The sequence below is a fragment of the Cygnus atratus genome, chromosome Z, assembly GCF_013377495.2.
Source record: "Cygnus atratus isolate AKBS03 ecotype Queensland, Australia chromosome Z, CAtr_DNAZoo_HiC_assembly, whole genome shotgun sequence".
Classification (NCBI taxonomy): domain Eukaryota; kingdom Metazoa; phylum Chordata; class Aves; order Anseriformes; family Anatidae; genus Cygnus; species Cygnus atratus.
Window position 1 is genome coordinate 22,916,466 of NC_066396.1, and position 25,392 is coordinate 22,941,857.

The following is a 25,392-nucleotide window of genomic DNA, read 5'->3' on the forward strand; positions in this document are numbered from 1 at the left end:
AGTATGATTAACTTATTTTTATGCTGTGAGTTATGGATAAATTTGGTTTTGAATACATGTAAGCATCTAAATTCAACAGATGAGCATATTGTGTCAGAAGGCTGGAGTAGCGAAAAATAGTTTTAAGATACGTTGTTTCATATGTTATACTTTACAAGTTCACCTTGGAAAAGGACACTTAAAACTCTTACTTTCTGGAGACATTAACTTTGCAAAATACAGTCATGATCTTTCTCTGCTATTTGCCCCACTTCTCAGCAGAGTAGTTTTTATTTTAGGTTGCATGGTCTGTTTAAAAGAAGGCTTTCTATTTATGTCTAATATAAAGAGTTTAAAATATAATTATTTCTGAAATTGCAATTTCATGGATATTGAATGTCATGAAATACTTGCTTCTGATGAAATCTTGCTCCAGTGAGGTCAGTGGCAGTAAAATTTCATCCTTTTGTTTTTACAATTTTTAGAAAGACTGTATACCACTCATAAGTACAAATGCAGCCCGAGGTTTAGATTGGAATGTGTTATACGAGGCACATTGTCTTTTAACATTGTTATTTGTGTGAAGATTGAATCAGTTCTGTATGCGTGTGTGTGTGTATGTATGTGTATGTGTTGCACTTTTACATGCTCCAGTGGTGGTTATGTGAAGAAGTTTTTAAAAAAAAAAAAAAAGTCATCTTAGTTATCTCAAGCCCTGGTAGTTGATGCTGGAGTGACTGAGAAGGTTATCATCTTTAGATATGTTCTTTCTTGGGGAATGGAACCCCTACAGCAGAAATGGTGGGCCAGGTGGTATGTTTCATCCTCAGGCATTTCTCTTCCCAGCTAAGTGCATTGAGATCAGTTGGTTTCAGTTTGGTAATGCACTAGGCTGTGAACTGAAGAGCTTTGCCTCATAATCTTTGTTTCATTTATTTTGAAACCTTGGCAGTTGAGGTTGTTGCCAGTAGTTCTAATGTGTTTAATCACTGCTGTTAAATCCAATAACAATCATGAATTGGATCACACAGAAATTATTTTATTTCAAAGTGTGCATTTGCCACTGACATAAAATAGCAGGAAAATACCAATACCTATAATTATGTTTAAAGTAGATATGAAAATATTTTAAAACAAACTCACTTATTGCTGAAGCAGTTTTGAGGGGAGGATTAAGCATGTAGTTTAAGTATGAAAAACAGGAAGTTAATTTGTTCTGAGCATTTGGAAGGAGATAAAAATACTGTGATTACTACCTGCTTAACACAAATACTTTTGTTCATCATTTAGCAAAGTGGATTCTGGTACGGACTCAGTTGGCTAGGACTCTTAAGCACTTTGATACAAAAAAAAACAGTTATTTATATTTAGGACAACAGTACATCTTCTAAGGAGCATAAGCTATTTTTAGTCAGTGCAGAACTAATATACATGTGCTTCCAAATTCCATCACAAAGCAAAGAGTAATTAAGTAAATGATCATAGAATCTGTAATTTGCTAAACAATCAAAAGCTTCTAAGAAATATTACTAATATGTGGTATATATGACATTTATTTTGTCTGTTTCCCTTATTAGAAAATCAGTATCTTTACCTCATTTCCATTAAGCCCAGGTTTAAAAAACAAATCTGTTATTCTTAAATAATTCTTAAAGTATCCTAACTTACTGTATCATAACCCACATGTTTTGTTGTATATCTGTGTGGGCTTATATTCTTTTATAAACTTAGGGAGATAAAGCTCTAAAAACTTAGTCTGTTTTTAATTCATGAGGTTAGTTGGTCTCTCATACTCATTTGTTCAGTAAAGTAGATGTGCAAGGTTTTCCTCCCCTGTCCCAGTTTATTTTCTATGGAATTATTTAAAAATTTGACCTGATCTTAAAAACTGGAGGGTGAACCTGTGAAAATACAGTGTCTCTGAAAATACAGGCAAATTTTCAGAGTTCTGTTTGTAGAGTTAGACCCTTCTACAATAAAATGAACCAGCAGATCTTTGTTTGTGGCGTGGAACTGACCGACTGGATTTTCTAGTAAAACAAAACGTTACACTATTTAGAGCCCTAAGTATTCTGGACATAATGCTGCTAATTTGTAATTAATATATGCATACTCTGCATTCTTTTAACTGCTATAATAGTTGACTTAATCGAAAAGTGCTCAGCTGGTTCCTTAAGCAACATTTGAGCAAATGAGTAATTCCTATTATTTCAATAAGGTGTCCCATATGCTTAAAGTTTAGGCTTGTATTTAAGTAACTTTCTGAACTTAACTCACTGTATGTTTAATTGTGTGCCTAACTCGGTTCCTGTTTATATTGAATTGGCTGTATGTAAGTGCATATTTAAATTAGGCATATGTTTATGTACATTACAGACCAAGGATCAAAAGTAGCATGCAGACACACAGTTTTAGGAGCCCTTTCTGTTACTGAATTTACTTGAACCATGTGTGTTGATCACGTGGAAACCTGCTTAAGTATCCAGTTAATTGCAAGAAGCTCTCTGCTCAGGATTAGGTCTGATAGTTAGTGGTCTGGTTCATTAGTCATCTGAAAACACTTAAGTATTTTGATTTTTCAGAAGAACTAGTATATAATTGTATGCCTAATTTGCATGCACAGTTACTGGAACTGTATATTGGAAAGACTGTTTAGTTAGCTACCTCATAGGCAGGATATGCACCAAAGTACATGATTCTTGTGAGCAGTCAGGCAGATCAGGTACAGCAGATCAGGTACACCTCTCCTTGCATGCCTGACTTCAAAACGAGTGCTGAACATTGTGGTGATTACTCAGATTCATGCATGTTTTCTAAAAAGCCCTGGAAGACATGACTGCAGAGTTAATTCTTGAGTGCTAATAATTTTCCTATTTTTTTCCTATAGATAGCAAAATCAAGTGGTTTGTTACATGTTAAAGAGCAAGGTGCCTCAAAACTTAAAATAAATGTAAATAGGAGGCATGAGAAAAAGATGGGTACTGTTACTTTATCTTTTCTATTCCACACATGCTGCATATAAGTTAATTTTCATTTAGATTTGTTTTGTCCTTTGGTCACATCCAGTTGTAACCCAGTCCATGCTGCAGATCTGTATTACTGTTTTGCAGTACCTTTTTCGTCTTTTTTTTTTAATAGTATAATTCTTGCGGGGTATATTGGAACTCATGTAGCTAAAACTACACAGTGTTTTAAAACTTATCTAATATTTTTCTTTTTGATAAGAATATTAATATTTTCATTTTCAAATCTTGTAGTTAGGGGTTTATAGCTAAAAAATACAGTTTTAATCAGTACAGTTTTTGTAGACATCTTGGCTATTAAAAAAAGTTTAAATAAAAACATTTGGTTTATTAAAGCGCATGTGGTAGTACCAAAAGGCTCAGTGGCTTAGCATATATACAGTTATGCCAGCAATTTTGAATAAATCTTAGATGTGTAGTATAATTAGAACTGCATTCTGTAGTTTTTCTTTTGATTGTTTAGTGTTTGTATCAGTTAAAATCCCTTTGCATTTCAAACTTAATAGGCACGTTTAATTGTTCAACTATTGCATCTTTTAATTTTTGAAGATTTTTGGGGTTAATTTAGCAGTCTAATTATATCTAACTTTTTAATGAAACCTATGTTTAGTATCTAAATTATGATTACATATATTTAAACGGTTATAATGACAGGGAGAAGATAATCTGGTTGAAATAGTATAAAATGCATATTTTAGGAATATATGGCTTTCTTAGCTGATTTTTTATGATTTTCTTCAATCTCTGTAAATTTACAGCTAATCTATCAAAGTTTCAGATAAACTGAGATGACCTAGAATATAAGACAGTACAAATCTAAATTTTTCTGCGCTCCCCTTTCCTTCCCCCAGCTTTACTTGTAGTGTGTATTGTGTGGAGTCACAGTAGTTCTTATTTTATTTATTTTTACATCAGGAGTAGGTAGCTTCAGAGAGAAAAAAAGCACAAATTTCAGTTAGCACATACATGTTTTTTCTTTTTTTTTTTCTTTTACTGATTTGGTTATTTGCCATTTCTGGGGATTAAACTTTAAAAAATGTTCTTCTTTTCTGTATCTGATGTTCTGTGTGCTATTAGTGATGCAGCCAACACGAACGGTTGTCATGTGTAAAACAACTTTCGATCACCGCGAAAACACCGCCCTGGGAAAGCGTCCATGCTTGATATCGTTTGGTTCATGAACATTAAGTTTCCAGTACAGGTGACCCATAGCTCAAAGTGTTAAATAATTGTGTACATATTCAGTTTTTAAAATAATAATCCATTAATGAGATTGCTAGTCTTTGAAGTTTTTCTCACTTTTGTTTTTCCTAGTAGGGCAGGGTAAAAGGAAAAACTTAAGTTCTTATTTGTTTCTTTGTAAGGATCTGGTAGATAGATTCATTCTTATTTATTACCTTTTTAAATGCAAGGGTAATTGTAAAATCATAGAAAGAATAACATCTGTGTAGTGTGCAAACTCTGTATAATGCTTTCATTTGCTTCTTCAGGTAAAATCCCAGATGAAGCCAAAGCCCTTTCTTTATTGGCACCTGCTCCTACTATGACAAGCCTGATGCCTGGTGCAGGGTTGCTTCCTATACCTACACCAACACCTTTGACTACAGTAAGTAAAGTTCAGTTGCTGTTTGATTCCTGGCTTCATCTATGTCTAATAGCCTTTTCTGCATTCAGAGAACAAGAACGATCTGATCCATGGATGTTATCCTCTTCTGTGTCAAATCAGTGAGAATCTAGCTGTGATTCCTTGTTTGAGGGTGGATCATGAGATACATGTGCACTACCTTTCCTGGGTTTTTCTTTTGGATTTTTAATTTTCAAACTAGTGGGTGAATACTGGTTTTGGTTGTGTCCATGTTAATTGTCCCTTTCTAGACCCATTAATTTGATCCAGGGGCAATGCTATCCATCTCCTAAAAATCATTTAAAACATAATATTTAAATTGGCACAGACCTTTATAATGTTGAAATGTTGCATTAGGATGCTTTTATTTAATATCTCAGTGGTAGGACTTTTGACTGTTTGCCTAGCAATGTTTTCACTGGAAATAGCACAGGAACTAGCTGCTGCTACTTCTGTACTGTTCCCATCTACCCCTGTAAGCTTTTCTTGAAATCAGCAGGCAACTGTGCCCTGTTCAGACACAATTCTGGAAATAGCAAAGCCTACTTCGGAAAAAATTGGACTTAATGTCACCGCCCCTATGTTATTTGAAGATGAAAGTCCTCAGTCTTCCAAACGTGTTGCAGCTGCGTGTTTACTGATGCTCCTGATACCATCCTGGATTTTTTGTTTTTGTGTTAAGGGTGTCCTGCAGACTCTGACTTACCTGTTTTTTATAACGATTCCTCATTTGTCTCCATGACCTGAAGCATTATTCCCACTTTTATATCCTTAGCTGATAATTACAAGCATCCTAAAAGAAATGAGTATCAATTAATTCCTTTCTTCTTTCATCCCTTCCATAAAAACCTTGCTTGAAAATGCAACATTGTTTTCTGCTGCAGTATTTCACAAATCTGCACAAAAGTTTCCATCCTTTTCAAAGCTTCTACTCCAGCAGCTGTTTTAGAGTGCACAACTTCTATACAGAAACAGTGGGACCAAGGTCACCAGTTATAACTGTCATTGCATAAGAGGCAATGCTTGGCTTTGAAAATCATTTTTAGTTCACAAGAATGTTGGCTTTTTTTCTATTAAGATAGGTGATATTATGCTCACTGATATATGAAGTAATAGTTTAGGCATTTCATAAATCAAAAGTGTGCTTACTCGTGGTTCAACTGCTTAATTGCTGCTAATTAAGCATAATTAATAGCAGGATTTAGAGACATTTGTTTCTAAAATAACTTTCTTAAGTGGCTTTGTTTTTATGCCCATTTTTAATAAATTATCTGTTGTTAATAAATTTCTGCTAGTCTGTTCAGATGTTAGGATGACAGCAAATAGTAAATGCCCCCCTTATCCTCCAGGAGTTAATTTAATGCACATGTTCAGTATCATACGAATAATTTATATTGTTCTGTGAATGAAAGTTTTAAAAACAAAACCTCAGTATTTTATTCCATCAATCCAGAATTCATTGTTAGTTACAAAGTGGCATTTTTGGGGCTTGTTCTACTGCTGCATCAATGGTTGCTAACTGTTGGTTTCTTGGACCGATGGGCTCCACTGGGTAAATGTAGACAACACAAGGAGATGGAATGCAGAGATACTATCCATGGAATTTCCCTTTTTCTCACGTACAGTATTAATTAGTCATGCCATCATGCCACTATTCTCTTTTCCTTAGATTTTAGCAGAAGCAGTAAATTTGCTATGCTTGTGAATGGAGTAAGTTGCTCTTTGGTGAACAGGTTATGCCTGTTACATAGCTTAAAAACTTTTTTTTTACTTTCTGTATTTGTCAATAGTGATGACCAATGGCTTTTCTTTAGATGTTGGAATTATAAGTAACCAAGCAGAACCCACAAGATGAACTAGAAAACAGTCAAGCATGATATGCTCTTGTACATGCATAATAGCATTGTGTATACAGATACGATTTCTCACACATTCTATTAGTGAGGTAGGACTTAAAAATTAAGTTTTATTTCATACTTCATCAGATGAACGTACTTAATAACAAAATCACACTTCCTGAATGGTCTGTAGTCCTGATTGTCTCTTCCTTGGTCTTAAGTACTTGACGAATGAAAATGTGCAGGAAATTACACCACTGAATAATTTCTTTTGAAGTCTGGATATTAACTACAGGGCTTTTTTGGTGCAGCAGTACTTGCAAAATATTGTAATGTATTTTCTTCGTAAGTCAGAAGAAGATTAAGATTTTGTTGATTTCTGCAAGGCAAAGATGTTTGTGTGGTGTTAGATTGATTAGCTTTGTGCATGTTTGATGGGCTATTTCCAGTGGTCATGGCATTCTGAATGCATGTTTTGTCTTGATGCTTCTTCTTTCTTGGTTCTTAGCAGTTGCAAGGTGAAATTCTTTATAACCAAACTTAGATCAGTCCTCAGCGATTCCTCATCTTTAATACTTGCTGTGGCAAAAAAAATAACAGTAATAACAATGCTTGAAGATATCCTAATCAATTTGATTGACTACTAGCGTTAGAAATTCACGCCTCCATGTTTTCTGATTGATACACTGCATCTCTGGTCAGATGCCTTTAATAAGATGATAACTAGTAGCCCACAGAAAATCTTAACTGTACCAGGTCATTTGTGGGTAGATTTTTATTCTTAAAAAAAAAAAAAAAAAGTAGGAATCTTGAAGTTTAAAATACTGCCACTGTTCTTTAGATTGATTTTCAGGGAAATGCACAACACAGAGAAATACTAGCAAGTATTTCCCACCAGTGCTAGATCAAAAGCATATGTTGTTTTTGTTGTTTTTCAGCTTGGTGTTTCACTTGGCACTTTGGGAGCAATACCAGCGGCAGCACTGGACCCTAACATAACAGCACTTGGGGAAATACCACAGCCACCAATAATGGGGAATGTGGACCCATCCAAAATTGATGAAATCAGGAGAACAGTATATGTTGGAAACTTAAATTCCCAGGTAGCTTCTTTTTTTCTTTTTTTTTTTGGTATGAGAAACTCTAATGGAAGATATAAAGTTGTAATTTATGGATTGTAGTCTTAAGAGCTTTTCATAGCTGATGACAATAGAAATTTAAGAAAAACAAAAAAACTCCCTCTTTTTGGTTACTAGTATTATTTTAAATTTTGAATGCTCTTGCACTAATCAGATCAGATCCTGCACCAGACTGTGTAATTCAGATTAGCAGGACACCAGAGGAATAACAGTGTGACTGAATTCAAGCAACAGAAATAAGATTGTATGTGTTGATCCAACTGGGCTGTATTAATTGAGTGATTCCTTAGAAGCCAGGAGATCATGATAGCTGTCCCTCTATAATACTGTGCAGCTGCTTAAGTACAGCAAGAAGGAATTCACCTTCTGAATTACAATAAATTAACTATAGCAGAAGGTTAATGATTTGTCCTAGTAAAAGTTGCAAAATTAGCCTGAGCATTTCTGAGTTTCAATGACAGAAAAGCTAGGTCTGTCAGAAGTCTGTTTTTTCAGCAGTTACTGATTTATTTGTTTGAAAAATGATTTGTTTTTGGGGGGTTATTTGATTGCCAAAGTAGCTACTAGAGTATAAAAGTACTGTTGATTGCAAGAAAATAAAACAAGCTGGAAGCTAATAGAAAAAATAAAACCAAAGTCTTGTAATGTTGTTCTGGTTTTTGTTGTTGCTGTTTTTAACTGATCAAAAATCATAATAGCAGAAATAGCTTTGACATAGGTGTATAAGGAAATTCCTCATCGGCTACTTCAAATGGGTTGCCTGAAATGTGCAAAATCCTGTGCAAGTTTATAACTTAAATGTAGGACTTCAGGACTTGTGGTTGCACTATTTTAAACTGTAATTTATTCTTTAGATTAGTGGAAGAAAAAATAATGCCTGTCTTTCGTATAGTGAACTTATCAAACCTGTCATCTGCGTAGTAATGGTGAAATTTCTTAGCAAAATCTATAGTTTTTATGTTACCTGATATGTTGGATAATTTTTTCATTGTATATTTTACTTCAGCCGAGCTCTTTGACTCTTTCTAGACTACCACAGCGGATCAGCTGCTTGAATTCTTTAAGCAAGTTGGAGAAGTCAAATTTGTGCGAATGGCGGGTGATGAGACTCAACCAACACGGTTTGCTTTTGTGGAATTTGCAGACCAAAATTCTGTACCTCGAGCTCTTGCCTTTAATGGAGTTATGTTTGGAGACAGGCCACTGAAGTAAGAAATGAATTATCCATATGAATATGGAATGAGAGATTTCATAGCATCCTCATACATTCATGACTTTGATCTGTAGGAATATACTGTGATGAATATTTTTCAATATAACGATCTGTTGTTAGTTAACTGGAACAGTTTTGTAAACTCCAATTTCAAGATTGGGTATAACTTCGTCTAAGATGAATGTGAATGGCATAGAGTAAAGTACATTTACATTTAATATTGAGGCAATGGAAGCCATAAAAGGGAGAGAATCCGCAAAGTCCTTCATCCAAAGTTTTATATATGAAGTATGTGTAAAATAGGGTTTAACTTTGAGATTTGATCTAAACCAGAGGAACAGATTTCTAGACTTTAAACCTCTATTTGTTTAGAGTAAAACAGAAACATTGTGCCTCACTTATTTAAAAGTGGTAACATTAGAAAGGAATAAAAGATACATTTCAGATATTTAGGCAACAGATAAATGCTATGAAAAATCTGCACTTTTACTGAACTTTGAAATTTTTAATCATATGTTGAAGTTAAAGTGTTTTCCTTTTTTATGTTTCATTTTCTGTTTTCAACTATTTGTGTGTTAAAGGTTTTATTTTCCCTTAATTTAGAATAAATCACTCCAATAATGCAATAGTGAAGCCTCCTGAAATGACACCACAAGCTGCTGCCAAGGAACTGGAAGAAGTGATGAAGAGAGTAAGGGAGGCCCAGTCTTTTATATCTGCTGCTATTGAGCCAGGTAGGTATATTATATTCACTGTGTAACAGACATGTTCTGTGTGCACCTTGGTACATGATTTTAAGAGCACTTTGAGACACAGGAAAAAGTTACTCAGAGCTGTACAATATCTGTGGAAGAACATTAAAATAATCAAAATTGTCTTCATGCAACAGAGCAGTTGACTGTTTATTTCCATCATTTTTTTTATCTTTGCATACATGTTCACTGAATGTTTTCAAAAATAGGAAAACAGTGCTAAACTGAATAGTATTAATTGTTGGTGCTTTTAAAATTCAAAGTACTTACAAACTTTTACATGAAGTTACTGTATGTTTTGTTTTGTTCTTCTAGCACACATTAGTGTTGTAGTTTCATGATTGGAGGAGCTAGCATTCTGGTGAAAGCATCAATATTATGCTTTATTTACTGTTAGTACATTAATTTTTTCCCTGTGCTCTTTTTCATGCTGGCTGAAGACTGTACATTTTCAAACCAAATGGGATCAGAGAATAAATCTGGGTTGAAACTTAACATATTGTAATGGACATTTTTTCATCCAAATCATTTTACTGATCCCTGTTAACAATGAAGTGTCAGGTCAAGGAGGAAGATGTTAATGGGTTGAGAGGTTAGATGCACATTTCAGTGCTGATGATTTAAAGCACAGTCTAAAAAATTCTCCCTTTGTTCAACTACTGAGTAAGTTCCTCCTTTTCCTTTTGATTTGTGAGATTTAGACATTGTATTAACGTTCTCAGATTTTGGCTTATGTAGGTTAGATAGCTGGTAGTATTGAGATTTTGGGGAGAGAGGAGTTTTTTTTTTTCTGTTTTTCTTTTGGGTTGGAATTAAAACAGCTGTAATATTTCCTTTATGTAAAGTGGTCTCTTTTAGAGGCTGAACCAAAGTTTGCTGAGATTGCTGATAGGCTTAACCACTGACTTCGTGGCTTTTGGATCAAACTTCTCAGCCCCTTTTCTCCATCCCTTCCTCCCCAAAATAACGCATGAGGAATAAAAGCTCAACGTTTGTACAGTTGTTCAAATGTCTAAAAGTATTGAAAGTATTAACTACTTTATTTTTTATTATTTATTTTTTACCATTTTATGCTTGTTTTCAAATTTTGCCCTCTATTCTAATTTACTCTATTCTTCTCAGGTTATTAAAAACAAAAAAAATAGTAGTTATATTAATAATATACCAACAGGAGAACATGTTGTAATCTTGTGCATTGTGGCAGCAACATAAATCCCTTTCCTAATAGAGCTAGCTGTTTATAATTATCTGGTTTATGTGTACTGCTGCAGGATGGCTGCACTCAACGAGTATATGCAATGACTTTCTTGGATGTTTCTGAAGGATATTTGCAAAGAAGGAAGATGTGCAAAGAGTAGGCCCCTTGCACTATATGTGGTACATTCCACTTGTGCCAGATTGTTAACTGGGATCTTTAAATGTTCTGAGCTTACACTGCAAAGTGGTTTTTTCCTCTCAGAGTCTGGAAAGAGCAGTGAAAGAAAAGGCGGTCGATCTCGTTCCCATTCTCGTTCAGAATCCAGGTCTAGCTCAAAATCCCGATCTAGAAGGAAAAGATCACATTCAAAACACAGGTAGGTATGTTTTTGTTTTGGACTAAGGTGATACTGTTTTTCTTGAATGATGGTGGTTACTGAGATTTCTTAATTATGAGACAAGTGTCAGTGTAGAGGGGGTTAGTAGATTATACTAACCAGATCAGGGTAACTGGGATCTTTATCTGATCAGATACTCTTTCCCTTTAAATGCTAATGTTTTCAAGATTACTTTCAATGTAAACACACTGGAAGGTACTTTCTGTGCAGCGTAGCATGACCTTATTTCATTTTGTGACTTCTGTATTTAAAAACAAACGAACAGTTATCTGTGCTTTGTGGCTGGAACATTTAGTTTTAACACCCCGAACTGGTAAGGTGGCTGGTTTTGCTAGTAGAAAGTCCCTGCTGTCCCTGTGTCTAAACACACAGTTAATAAAAACAGATTTTCTATTTATTGTACTGTAAAGTTAAATCTTTGAGAAGCCAGAAGAAAAATATAGGGGCAGTTTTTCATTCTTCAGTTTGTTTGTTTTTGCTAAATTTGTTAATTTCTGAAACAGACTTTGAAATATAGGAGGAAATGAAATCTCTAGATTGCTGTTAAAGTTTGTCCATTAACATTTTTTCCAAGAATGAGACAGTATATTTATGTGACACTCGCAGACACTTTCTGAAATCGTTCATATTTTTTCAATTTCTTGTGAGTATTTATGTTATCAGTCTGAAGCTATTTGGTTACATTAAGTATCAAAAAACAAAGCATTCAAGTGTGTTTTATAGCTTACACTTTAGAAAGGTGAGTGTTGTCAGTGTTGCAGAAACAATTGTGTTGCATCCTTTCTTACATTTTTTGTGTACATAGAATTCTTTTACACATAAAGGCTGGATGGAGGGGCATAGCACATCATGTATATTAACAATGCAATATCATCTAAGTGCAGGCTTCAGCTTTGTAAAAGGAAGACACTGCAGCACATATTCTCTGACATCAAACCATTGGGTTTTTATGCAAGAACTTTTTAATGCAAAAATAGTGATTTGGTCACTTCCTTATTGCATGCTTCCCTGCTGTTTCTCTAACTCAGGACATAACTGAAAATAAGTTCATTTTGTGTAACATCTGAGCCATTTCTGTGCTGTTTTATATTTACATAAACCAAGCTGAGTTCTAGAAGATAAATTTGCATTTTTCACTTGCAGAAAACCTAGGCTTTAAACATGTTAACAAGTTGATAGTTAATTTTCTTTTTAAAAATCATTTACCATTGTTAAAGTTTTGCGTATGTGCTAAAGAAGTCCGTATCATCCATTGAAGCAAATTTATCCCTAAGAATAAACTATTCGTACCACTTTCCTGTTTTTGTATTTAATAAACCACCTAAATCCTTTTCTTCTTTATAATGTAAATATTGATGAAGGGCTTATTTTGACTAAATTGTAATTAATTTATTCTGTAATTAGTTGTATTTCTACACTGATACATGGCGCGAAGCTGTAGGTAAAAAATGGTTGCCTCTCCTCTTCTCTTGGTGTATCTTACTCTGTGTGTCTTGAGCTGCAGAAGACAGGTGGAGCTGGTATTTTTTGTCTTCATATTCTTCAGAATTTACTGAGTAATATATATATGGCCTTTCTGTCTTTGGTAAGTTTAACTTCATGGCACATGAACCTCTCAGGCAAAGTATCCAGTGATTGTTTTTTGAAACATAATATTCCAATTCAGCTTTTTATTTTAAGCTTCCTAGACAGTGTGATCATCCAAAAATAATAAATGTTTTGGAAAAAAAGAGTTTATTCATTTTTAAAAGTCTTGTTTTTGTCATCAAATCTGAGACTATGCTGTGTATTTTTATCAGAATACTGGAATTGAATTTCTATTGGACTTATCTGCACATTATTTGTATTCTTTATATATCACGTAGTAAATGCTCATTCATTTTCTTGATAATTCTTTAAAATCAAATCCATACTTACAAATCCTTTCAGCTGAAAAGGTACATTCAGTAAATGCTGAAACACAGATAGTGGGAGTTTCATTTTTTTTATTTGGAGATCCAGCCAAGTGACCAAGACTGCAATAAGTGACTGGGCATGGAGAAGAAGAAAAGTGCAACTAATGGCTTTTTACAAGTTGATTTTAGGTTTTATGCACTGAGGTTTATTAAGAAAAGCTATCCTAATATGATAAGAACTTATATTTTCTGGAGTATTCATAGAGGTTGTAATAAAATATGAATGTTACTTGAATATTACTTAAATGGTGCATTGTTTCAAAGGAAAGCATGTATACCTGCTGAAATTTAAAGTAAGCATATTTGCTAAACTGATGGTAGGTACTGTATTACTGAGGTGTAACTATATAACTCGCTGTAGTGAGGCAAGATTTTTGTATTTTTTTTCCTGTTTTGGTTGACCTATTTTTTTTGAAGTTTCAATATTAAAGTATTTTTCTTGTGGTATCATTTATATAGAAGTAGGTCTGGCAACAGATCACTCTCAAGACACAAGGACAGACGCAGATCCAGAAGTCCCCTAAAAAAACGGTCTAGATCTAGAGAAAGGCGGAAATCAAGAAGTCGATCACGTTCTCGGTGAGTTTACATTCATAAGAAATGTAATGTAAACTGTAAAAAGAAATACCGTTCTTCTTAGCATATAGTACAAGGTGGTTTTTTTGTTGTTGTTTGTTTGAAAAAATGTAACAAATGTTTTAGATGATGGTGAAGGATGAAGTCTAAATGCTTTGCCTTGTTCCTAGGGTTTGTCTATGAAGCAAAAGTATAGAAAGTAAATTTTTATACTGAGGTATCTAAACTTCAGTATAAAAATCAGTTTTATGTTTATATCTACGTAGAATCATACAATCACTTGGGTTAGAAATTACCTTTAATGATCACCTGATTCCAACCACCCTGACAGTGACACCTTCCACTAGACCAGGTTGCCCAAAGCTCCATTCAACTTGGCCTTTGACACTTCTGGGGATGGGGCATCCACAGCTTCTCTGGGCAACCTGTGCCAGTGTCTTGCCACTCGCACAGCAAAGAATTTATTCCTATTGTGTAATCTAACTCTCTCCTCTTGTAGTTTAAAGCCATTCCCACTTGTCCTATCACTCCACTCCTTGACAGGGTCCCTTCCCAGCTTTCCTGTAGGCCCCCTTTAGGTACTGGAAGATCTCTCTAACGTCTCCCCAGAGCCTTCTCTTCTCCAGGTTGAACAGCCCCAACTCCCTCAGCCTGTCTTTGTAGGAGAGGTGCTTCATCCCTCTGATAATTTTTGTGGCCCTCTTCTGCATCCACTCAAACAGGTCTTTCTTATGCTGGGGCCCCCAGTATAAAGGCAGTACTCTAGGTGGGGTCTCATGAGAGCAGAGTACAGGAGGAGAATCATCTTCTGGCCACACTGCTTTTTATGCAGCCCAGAATATGATTAGCTTTCTGGCTGCAAGTGCACATTGCTGGGTCATTGTAACCCTGTTGCAGAAGGCCACCAAATTTATAAGGCATGTACTGCCCTTAGTGAAGGCATTTTGGATGTTGCCGTCACCTCTCTGTTTTCCACGTGCCTTGACATAGTTTCCAGGAGGATCTGCTCCACAATCTTACTGGGCACAGAGGTGAGACTGACTGGCCTGTAGTTCCCTGGGTCTTCCTTTTTTCCTTTTTAAAAAATTGATGTTATGTTTCCCCTTTTCTGATTACTAGGAAATTCACTGGACTACCATGACTTTTCAAATAGGATGGATAGAGCCTTAGCGACTTCATCTGGCAGTTCACTCAGGACTCTTGGGTATATCTCATCAAGTCCCGTGGACTTGTGTACATTCAGGTTCCTTAGATGATCTTGAAACCGATCTTCTACAGCAGGTGGTTCTTCATCCTCCTAGTCCCTGCCTTTGCCTTCTATGTGGCTAGAGCACTTGCTGGTAAAGAATGAGGCAAAAAAGTCACTGAGTACCTCAGCCTTCTCCATATCCCAGGTAACCAGGTGTCCTGTGTCATTCTGGAGTCCTTTGATATGTCTCAGACTGCTCCTGGCTGTATGTATCCCGGTTGCCTCCACACCTCTTAGAAAAGAGGTGTCTCACCTACAACTATCCCCAGTCACCTTTTTGTGGTTGCAATATGACGACAGGTCCTTTCTCTTCAGTCTGCAGAGCAGTGAAGCAATTCTTTAAGGGTACCTCAGGCTTCAGGGGTACCCTCTTCCTCCTGCTGATCCTTTCCATTGCAGGCTTCCGTTCTTCCACAGTGCTGGCATCCCTTCCTTCTGTGTGTGCTGGTGGGGGATTTTTTGGCTGTTCTGCTGTGGGTCCACCACACACTGCACTTGGAAGCAGCTATCTAGCTCCTTCTCAGCCTCCCTGATGTTACACAGCCTTCTCACTGCCTCCTGCAGCTCAGCCACCTGCTGCAGGATGTCTTCCACCTGGGCACACCTTCTGTAGGCAGGTCTGTCACCTGTCCCTATCCCAGGAGTAAGGCCTGGGAGCTTCCTGCAGTCTGAGTTCTGCACTGCAGCCTGTCCCTTCAGCAGCTCCACCTGGCTGGAGGCATCAGACAGCACTGGGGGAGATGGTGCAGTCCCCCCAGCTGGAGCTGCAGTGTTTGCTCTCAGAGTGCCCACCATTCTGCCTTGAGGGTCTGGTAGGATGGGTGCTCTTGACCAGTGCAGGTGGTCACAGAACAGTCCTGGCTGATGGGTTATGTCTACTCCAAGTCTCCCTCTTGGCCAGTGAGAAGTCCTCTTTTGAAAAAGCATCCTCCCGTGCAAAATGCTGCTCTATACCCGGTCCCAGTGCCAAACCCTTCTTCCAGTGAAGAAAGATGGGGGCTATGCCTGGAGCCTCTCAGGTCTGAATTAGTCCTTCTGAGAATCTTTAAAAATACTAGAATAAGTACTAATACCAAAAGACACAAACTTCTATAAATCTGGTTCTTGTGGACCTGAAAAGGCCTGTTAATCAATCCTTTGTATCATGCTTTCTCCCATTTCTCTGAATAATTGTTCATTTTCATGTTTTAGAGGCAGCTCATGTGCATGTCTACTAGGAAAGATGGTCAGGGGTCTCCCACTTCCAAATAATCCTATACTGAAATGTAATTTTCCAGTCAAAGCTGTGATCTAATCAGTTTTTATTTGGTTTTACTATAATATCCATTGGAGTGTTTCTCACTGTTTTTCTTCTTATGAACAGGTATCATTCTGCCTGTCCTATAGAAGTTGGCTTGTTCTGTTTACCTTGCTTCTGTTTTTACTGTCTTACCAGTTTTCTTAGAGTTCGATTATTTTCAAGTTTGTAATTACATTACAGAAGACTGAATTGTCTTGATTGAGTCTTGACCTTACATTTGCCTTTTAAGAGAATTGTTTGGTGAAATTTTACCCATTTTTTGTTTTTCTGTATTCACTGGTGTTGGATTTCCAAGCAATTCCAAGCATATCCAGGATATTAGTACAAGAGAACACTGCAGAATAAAGACTTCTGTCCAGTCAGCTGTCATTGTTCATACAGGGCTAGTTAATCTGCAGTCCATTTTATATGGACCCAACTTTAGTAAAAAAACAGTGCATTTAGAAATTGCAGAGTTTGTCTCAGTCTTGAGAAAATTTAGAATATCTATGTATGTTTAGTAACAACTGTGAGGTAAAGAAACATGTTCTCCAAAAGAAAAGTACAGTAACTTCACTCTGAAGAGTGGGTTGGATACTTGGTTTCCAAATTTTCCTAACTACATAGCCTCTCCTGCATGGTAAACATAGGTGGAGAAGTAAAATTTTGCATAAAAATTATTTTTCAACAGAGAGGCATACTTTCTCTTTAGTATTTAATGTATGCTAAGACTAGGTTGTAATTTTTATTAGAAAGATCAAAGATGAATTAATGGATTTTTGTTTGACTTTTCACAGGGACAAGAAAAGAGACAAAGAAAAGGTCAAGGAAAAAGAAAAGACCAAAGAAAAGGAGAAAGAGAGAGACCGAGACAAGGAAAAGGAAAGAGACCGGGACAGAGACAAAGAAAGGGAAAGAGATCGAGATAAAGAGAGAAACAGGGATAAGGACCGGGATAAAGATAAAGAGCGTAACAAAGATCGAGAGAGAGTCAAAGACAAGGATAGGGATAGAGACAGGGACAAGGATAAGGACAGGGACAAAGAAAGGGAAAAGGAAAAAGATAAGGATAAAGAAAAAGACAGGGAAGAGGTAGATCAGAACAAGGAAAAAGAAGATGTTGAGAAAGATGGGGAGAAGGACAGAGAGAAGATGAAGGACAAGGAGGGAGATAAAGACAAAGGAGGGGACAGAGAAAAAGAAAAGGAAAAAGATGGGGAGAAGGAAAAAGAGCGAGAAGAGAGAAAAAGAGAGGGATGATAAAAAGAAGAAAGAGAAGAGATCCAGAACACCCCCAAGAAGCTATAGCTCTTCAAGAAGATCTCGTAGCTCCAGCAGGTTTGTTGTTTAGAATTTTTTCATGCTTTTTTTGGACATGTCAGCAAAATGAAATACATCCTGATTTTTATTTTTCAATATCGTGGTCTTGGTAATTCCATTTGTATTCTTTCTGTTTTGTAGATTTCCTTACAAAGGTAAATGAATTACAGAGAGCTCTGTATCATACCTGATAGACCACACAGTTTCTTGTTGGGCTGCTGGTGCTTGCCTTTCACTTTACTTTATAGCATATACAGTCTTTGAGAACAGTAAGTAGATGGCTCTTGTGCCATTTTGCTATGTTGGAGCCATCCAAAAGTTTCAATAGAGGGACATAACACATTGTCCTGATGAAAGTTTGAGTCATTCTTAACATAATTGCTTGATTACTGTAGAGCAATTTGTTGGGCGTGTAAACACTTGGGTGGTAGTATTTGTCAATTGGTTGTCTTAGGAATGGCAAGCAATTAATTTTCTTGGCTGGATGGCTGACTGCAGGAAGCTAGCATGTCACTTTGACTGGTTAGCCTTTCAGAAAGTGAATATATCTCAGTTGGAAGATAAAGGTATGCTTCTAAGCTGGTTAGATGGCCTGGTAAAGTGAAAAAGTAACACTCCTTAACCATGCTGATAGTAAACAGGAAAGCAGTCAAGAATTAATCTACCTGTTTTTGCTTCTAAGAGAGGGTAAAGTGGGTGGATATCTAGATAAATTCAGTACAGGAAGAGGAGGCTGTGAGACTGATGGTAAGCTCTCTAAGTGAACCAACTGTAGCAAAAAGTATTGCTTCTGAATTAAGGTTGGGAAAAAATCCTTTCTGAATACCTCAACAATTACGTAGTTCAATAATATCTCATGTAAAATTTAAATACGAAATTTCAGTCTGCTACCTTGAGAGAATGTAATACTGGATGAGTTGGGAAAAGTTCTACATGTTGTTAGGGGATCCTGTTGTTTCCCCAGCAGCATTGGTCACCCCAGGCATCTACGATTCATTCAAAGAGTCAACTCTTATTTAAAGCAAAGAGTACCCATATATCAGCTCTAGCTGGATGCCTCAAAGGAAGGGACCATGCTCAAGAATTTCCTTGGGTTCTTATACCCATACAATCTTAATTTTGTTAGCTATAGTGCAATCAGTTCTTGACACATACATGTGATGTTCCTTCATATTGTCAGTTCTTCATTGCAGGGCAGGATGCCTTCTGTTACCTAGCAGAGCAGGCTCTCATCCAATGCTGTCCTTGGGTCAGCACATCCCCCCCTTTCCCCGTCTGTGCCACCCAAACACAATGCCACTCACTACGCTCAATCACCACTACATACCAAGTTCCCTTACACAGAGCTCATTCTGTGGCCTAAGGCTTCACTACATTTACTCTACTAATGTCAAACAACAGCTACCTGAGTTTCTAACATGCCAGCAGCTTGTTTCCTTTTTAACTGTGATTCTGTGATAGCACTTCACTGGAAAAAAAGCAGAACTCCCTTGGCCCTCAAAATTCAGGATTCATATAATGCAGAGAAGTCTGTAAAGGTTTCTGTACATTCTGCATGTTTTTGTGAAATGTCCATGTTGTTTTGGAAGTTTATGGGCAAACTACTCTAACTTCTTCCTGAAAAGACGTTGTGGGGAGCTGGGGGTCAGCCTCTTCTCGCAGGTAACTAGTGATAGGACAAGAGGGCAGTGGCCTCAAACTGTGCCAGGGGAGGTTCAGGTTGGAAATGAGGAGACATTTCTCCTCAGAAGGAGCAGTCAGGCTTTGGAACGGGTTGCCCAGGGAAGTGGTGGAGTCACTGTCCCTGGGGGTGTTTAAGCAAAGGTTGGACGTGGTGCTTAGGGACGTGGCTTAGTGGGTGATATTGGTGGTGGGGGAAGGTTGGACCAGATGATCTTGGAGGTCTTTTCCAACCTTAATGATTCTGTGAGTCTGTGATTCTTTGTGGCATATGCAGAGTCCTGTTTTAGTGCATTTTTAACGTGCACTTAGCATAGTTTCCAGGAGGATCTGCTCCACAATCTTGCTGGGCACAGAGGTGAGACTGACTGGCCTGTAGTTACCCAGATCTTCCTTTGTTCCCTTTTTAAATTGAGCATCTGTTCCCTTTATAAGTTGAGCTTGGACTGATAGGAAAATAATAAATATAACCTTTGCCATTTTGATCTTCACAAGAGCTTGGGCTTCATTTTGCACTGTTTGCTTCTAAGCTTCAGTCATGCTGAACTGAAGTTTATATTGCTCAAGTTATAAGGTGGCTACTCATTCAATTGAAATATTTTCCTGATTGAAGATTATTTTCTACAGTGTTAGTGAATTCTGTGTTGCTGTTGTTACCAGGTTTCAGTACAAAGCAGGTTTAAGTACAAGCATGTAAAGATAACCACAACAATTTTTTTCTACTTCCTGCTTCATTCTCCTTTTTCCCACCGAAATGAAACATAAAAAAAAAAAACACTTTTGCTTTGTACACTTCAGATATTGTTGGTCATACGTAATGTTAAACTCAGGGATATTTATGTAGTTGTTGTGTGCAAATAAGAGATTTTGTCATTCCTGAGCTTATTATTTGTATTCTTTGCTGATCTTGAATTGCTTGGTCCTGCAGAGAAAGGCGTAAAAGGAAGAGTAGAAGTCCCTCCAAGTCTCCTAAGACATCCAAAACAACAAAAAGAAAGTCTTCACGAACTCCTTCTCCAAGAAGGTCAGTTTGGTGTAAACATAAAAGTTAATAAGCAGTAAAGGAGGAAAATGGTATAATATTTTGTCAAATTGAAATGTGGCATAGAGGTCATTATGAACGGAACCAAGTCAATTTGTGTTTCTGCTCTTTGTTTTTTAATGCAAGAAGATCTTTAATAATCATTCTCTGTTGTAAGGAAAAGGTCGGTGTTTTTCAATAAACATTCAAAAATGGATACAGGGACTTTTATAGAAAAAAAGCAGGAAAGTATTTTCAGTGATTTAATGCCTTTGCATCATTTCAGATGATCTCTGTTGGTCAATATGATTCAGTTTTAATTAAAAAAAAAAAACAAAAAAAAAAAACAAAAAAAAACAACACACAGCTTCATGGGCTCGAGCTTTGTAATGCTTTAAACTATCACCTGTCAGTGATACAAATTTACTTCAAATAATAAAAATCCTTCCTTGGAGACAATTTATTTTGCTTTTCTCTTTGCAAATACTGTTCATTCTGAACACATGCATTCTTCTTACGTCAAAAAAATCCACTTGTCTTTATGAAGGGTTTTTTGTTACATTTTGAGATTTTTTGGAAACCCCCCAGATGAGAGTGGAGTTTGCAGTTAAATGGTTCGAAGATGGCTGTCCATTTCTGAAACAAAACAAACAAGGATACCAACATTCTTAGCTACTGTGCTGTGCATATTACTATACAATGCACATTGATGCAAGCATTGGTAGTACATTTGTTGCTTTTGGACCAAATTCTGATCTGAGTAATAATTTTTGTAAACAGAAACAAGAAAGAAAAAAAAAGAGAAAGGGATACAAATAATGAAAGAAGAGAAAGAGAACGTTCCACCTCCAAGAAAAAAAGTAGTAAAGAAAAAGAGGGAAAGGAGAAATCTGACAAAAGCACCACTACTTTGAAGGTAAGCTTTGTGACCAAGTGATAAATAGCTGAATGTTTCCAAGTGCTCCAAGATTATTGAAATTTCCTCCCTTTTTTCTTTTCCTCCTCCCTTATTTCCTCTCTTTTTTCCTTATCAAATTAGTGCAGCTTGAAACGTATAGGTTTATCTTTTGTCAAAAGGAGACATGAAAGTCATTCTCTGCTTGATGTTAGTAGCTCGGTTTGATCAGTCTTTGTGTTTGAACTTTACCACACTGGTAGGAGCTTGTATGTATAGACTACAGAAGCACTTTGTTTTGGTTTCTCTCTTTTCTGTTCTGTGCTATATGTTAGGAGTTAGCTGACTGCATCTGTATAAAGATGCAGGAAGCTTATTGTGAAGCATGCTTCAGAAACAGCTTGGCTATCAAATTCAAAATACGTTGGTTTTTTTTTGTTGTTGTTTTGTTTTTTTTTAAATACATTTTCACTCTCTAATGGTGCAGCCTCTCCCAGTTAGCTTTTGTCCTGGGCTGCATGTTGAACTGTGCAGGAAGTAACGTTGAAGATTTGGGGGAGGATGGTATGGGGTTTTACCTTGCAAAATAGAAGGTGGTATGATTAAGAAAAGAATAATGAAATATCTTTAAATTCAAATCTTGTAGTTTGAAAAACCGTATGCATTTAAAGAGTAGTTGTATTCAGAATGTTTCAGCTCACAGAATCATAGAATATCCGAAGTTGGAAGGGACCTACAAGGATCCTCAAGTCCAACTCCTGGCTTCACACAGAACCACCTAAACATCAGACCAAATGTCTGAGAGCATTGTTCGAATGCTTCTTGAGCTCCAGCAGCTCGGTGCCATGACCACTGCCCTGGGGAGCCTGTCCCAGTGCCCGACCACCCCCTGGGTGCAGAACCTTTCCCTAACACCCAGCCTGACCCTCCCCTGTCCCAGCTCCATGCCAGTTCCCTCGGGTCCTGTCGCTGTCCCCAGAGAGCAGAGCTCAGCGTCTGCCCCTCTGCTCCCCTCGTGAGGGAGCTGCAGGCCGCCATGAGGCCTCCCCTCAGCCTGCCTCTGCTCTGGGCTGAGCAAACCGAGGGACCTCAGCCGCTCCATACCCTTCACCATCCTGGTTGCCCTCCTTTGGACACTGTAGTAGTTTTACGTCCTTTTATACCGTGGTTCCCCAGAACTGCACACGGTGCTTGAAGTGAGGCCATACCAGCGCAGGGCAGAGCAGGACAATCCCTTCCCTTGACCAGCTAGCAATGCTGTGCCTGATGCACCCTAGGGTACAGAGTTGGCCCTTTTGGCTGCCAGGGCACACTGCTGACTCAAAACCCCCAGATTGCCTTCCATGCGGCTGCTCTCCAGCCTCTCGCCCCCAGTCTTTATGTATAGCTGGGGTTTGCCGTGTCCGAGGCGCAGAATCCAGTGCTTGCTCTTGTTAAACTTCATATTGTTGGTGCCAGCTGCTTTTATAAACATCAGATTTGTATAACTTAGTGCACTGTTTGCTTCAGTAATTCTCTTACGTAAAATGCATTAGTAATGTGACAAAATATATGAAACAAAAATCAAAAATCCTGTTTTGTTTAGAAAATACGGTTGTCTTAACTTCTAGAGCTGTTTCTCATAGGTTCCGTGATACTGTTTGTTCTGTTTTATCTGAATATTTACGGTAAAGACAGATCACTTTACAACAATGATTTCTTGGCTGACACTTTGTCGTGATGCCTTGACTTCAGCTACTTGAAAAGAAAGCTGTTTTAAAAAAAAAAAACAAAAAAAACAAAAAAAAAAAAAAAAAAAAAAAACAAAAAACAGTGCATCTATTCTAGAAATTGCTGACACAAGGTAGGCATGTAAAAATAGAGGCAATCAAAATACCAAGAGTTAGTTGGGAGTCTGTCCTGTAATGCTGAGAGTGTGATTTTTTTGCAAAATAATTTTCTCTTTGGTAGGACAAAGATTACACTAAGGAGGATCAGAATTCAGAAACTGAGAAGGATATTGACAACAGAGATACGCAAAGGACAGATGAAGTCAAACTACAACAGAATGGGAACTGTCAACCAAATGAAGATAACCTCTCAATTAAAATGGAAGAGGTTTAAAGCAAAGAATGAACCTCTAACTCAACTAAGGAATGAAATCCAAAGCTTTTTATTTCCCAGAATGAGGAAGAAAATGTCAAAGCAATCAACCTGAACATGTTGGTAGTAATAGTAGCTCTTCCAATTCTTGTGATAGCTTTGTTGTCTTCTTGCTGTAAAGCAAGAAGGCATGGATAAGTAAGTAGTTATACCATGAAAATGCAGATGCCATCAGAACTATTCATCTCTGAAAATCCACACATTTCCATGATGGCTGTACTTATTGGTAAAACGATTTATGTTAAGTTTTGCCATAGGCTGTTACAAATAAGTAGAAACCGAAAGATGTAAACCTGTACTATCTTTAAAAAAAAAAAAAAAAAAAAAAAAGCTGAAGATATGCATTGAAGGTTGTTTAAAATATAGCTTGTTGATGACTCTTGTGTTTTACCTTGTGGGTTAAAAAATCCACAAAAACTTCAATGTGTACTGTTTGATGTGCTTGGAAATGGTGCATAACTATACACTTTTGTTGTAAAAGGCAACTATAGGAAAGGTTTTTTTGGTTTTTATGTTAAAATGCTCACTGACTAGTATGTTTCTCATTTGCTCACTGCTTGAAATTCTTGGGTTTTATTATTTAAAATAATTTCTTACTAATATCCCTAAGCTCAATATTTCCTTTAAAGTATTTGAACAATGCATGCTACTTTTCTGTTCCTAAAAGGAACATTGCCATGTATAATGATACTAGGTTAGCTTATTGGGTTATTTTGGGGGTTGTTTTGTTGTTTTCTTTTGTCGTTCCAGAAGTGAGCACATCTGTATGATATCATCAGAAATTACAGCTTTGTTTTGAGATGTACTGCAGTGTGTCTGTTCAGCTGCAAATAGTACAGGTGCCATTATGAAAACATTTTTTTCTTATTTGTTTAAAAAATATGGGAGCACAAGCAGAAGCTTTAGTGCCTTCTTAAAATGTGGTATTTTCTAGAAATGTATATGTGCTATTACTCATTTTCAGCTAAATTTTACATCATCTCTATTGCTGTTTTGCCACCACCATACTGTAGACAAGAATGCAAGTGATTTGTCAGAATGGATGTTTAATTCACTTCTTTAAATACTAAGGCTCCATTTTTACATTTATTTTTTATTATTAGAAAATATATAGGTGAAAGCAAAGATACATTTTGGGGACCACCACTGTACAAATATAGTAGCTGAATAAAGAGCATTTTCTGGTCACCTGCATCAAAGGCAGCCCTTTAGATATTTAATTACATTTGGATGGCCTTAATTGTTACCTCTCCATTTTCTCTGTTATACATTGGGTGATATAAAAGGAATTGTATGCAAAGCTGGGGGGATAAATAATTTGGGAGAAAATGTTCTAATTTACACAAGAGTTATATGGCAGAGATTCTTTTTTCATTCTTTGGGGAGAAAGCATATAGGAAGATAATGACAAAGCAGATATTTTTGTCAAGTAAAAACCTGATTTGTGCTCTCTGAACTAATGTAATCAGTTTCATCATTGTGAGATTTTGTAAGAGTCATACTTATAAACCTACTTATACCTAAAATCAGGTAGATTATTTTTAATACAACTTATTACAATCAAATGACTTAATTGCCTTACCTCATGGAAAGAGTTTCTTTGTTAAAACAAATAGCATATTAGCGATTTGATTTCAATTTGTTTTTCTTTCCTTTGTGTAGTTAATTTTTATGAAAAAAAAGCATATTACAGCAAATGAAGAATTTGCCCAATTCCTAAGGTAATGAAACCCAGTTTGATTGTGAAGCTGCTTAATCACTCTTCATTTTTGATAGGATTTACCGTTCTTGCCACTGTGTACATTTAAGACTATAGAAAATGCTTTACCATGTAAAGTATAGACAGTCATTTTTGTGTGTTTAAGCCACATGCTGTTGGCTGGTAAACAGCTTATTCTGATAAAAAGAATGACAAATCTGTACGCTTATAGGAAGACTGTGAAAGATTGTGTCTTGCAACAACAGCTGTCTTATTTATGATGTGTAAGTAGCATAGAGCAAAGAGATTGTTTGTATACTTGTTATCTTTGGTACCATTTCACTAATAAAATTAAGTATTTTAGAGGGAAGTTTCTGCTGTTACATACTTATTAAAGGAATATTTTCAGTTGA

The 25,392-nt window shown here is 36.6% G+C and overlaps 1 protein-coding gene across 1 annotated transcript in view; it reads left to right on the top strand.

The window, feature by feature from the left end:
- Nucleotides 1–25,392, top strand: part of SREK1 (splicing regulatory glutamic acid and lysine rich protein 1) — a 38,078-nt gene extending 12,686 nt beyond the window's left edge. The window contains 11 exon segments of the mRNA XM_035553483.2: nucleotides 4,493–4,608; nucleotides 7,403–7,567; nucleotides 8,633–8,811; nucleotides 9,420–9,550; nucleotides 11,028–11,142; nucleotides 13,578–13,697; nucleotides 17,020–17,455; nucleotides 17,457–17,560; nucleotides 20,151–20,246; nucleotides 21,024–21,159; nucleotides 23,089–25,392. Coding sequence (XP_035409376.2) covers nucleotides 4,546–4,608; nucleotides 7,403–7,567; nucleotides 8,633–8,811; nucleotides 9,420–9,550; nucleotides 11,028–11,142; nucleotides 13,578–13,697; nucleotides 17,020–17,455; nucleotides 17,457–17,560; nucleotides 20,151–20,246; nucleotides 21,024–21,159; nucleotides 23,089–23,241 — 1,698 coding nt within the window. The 5' untranslated portion in view covers nucleotides 4,493–4,545 and the 3' untranslated portion in view covers nucleotides 23,242–25,392.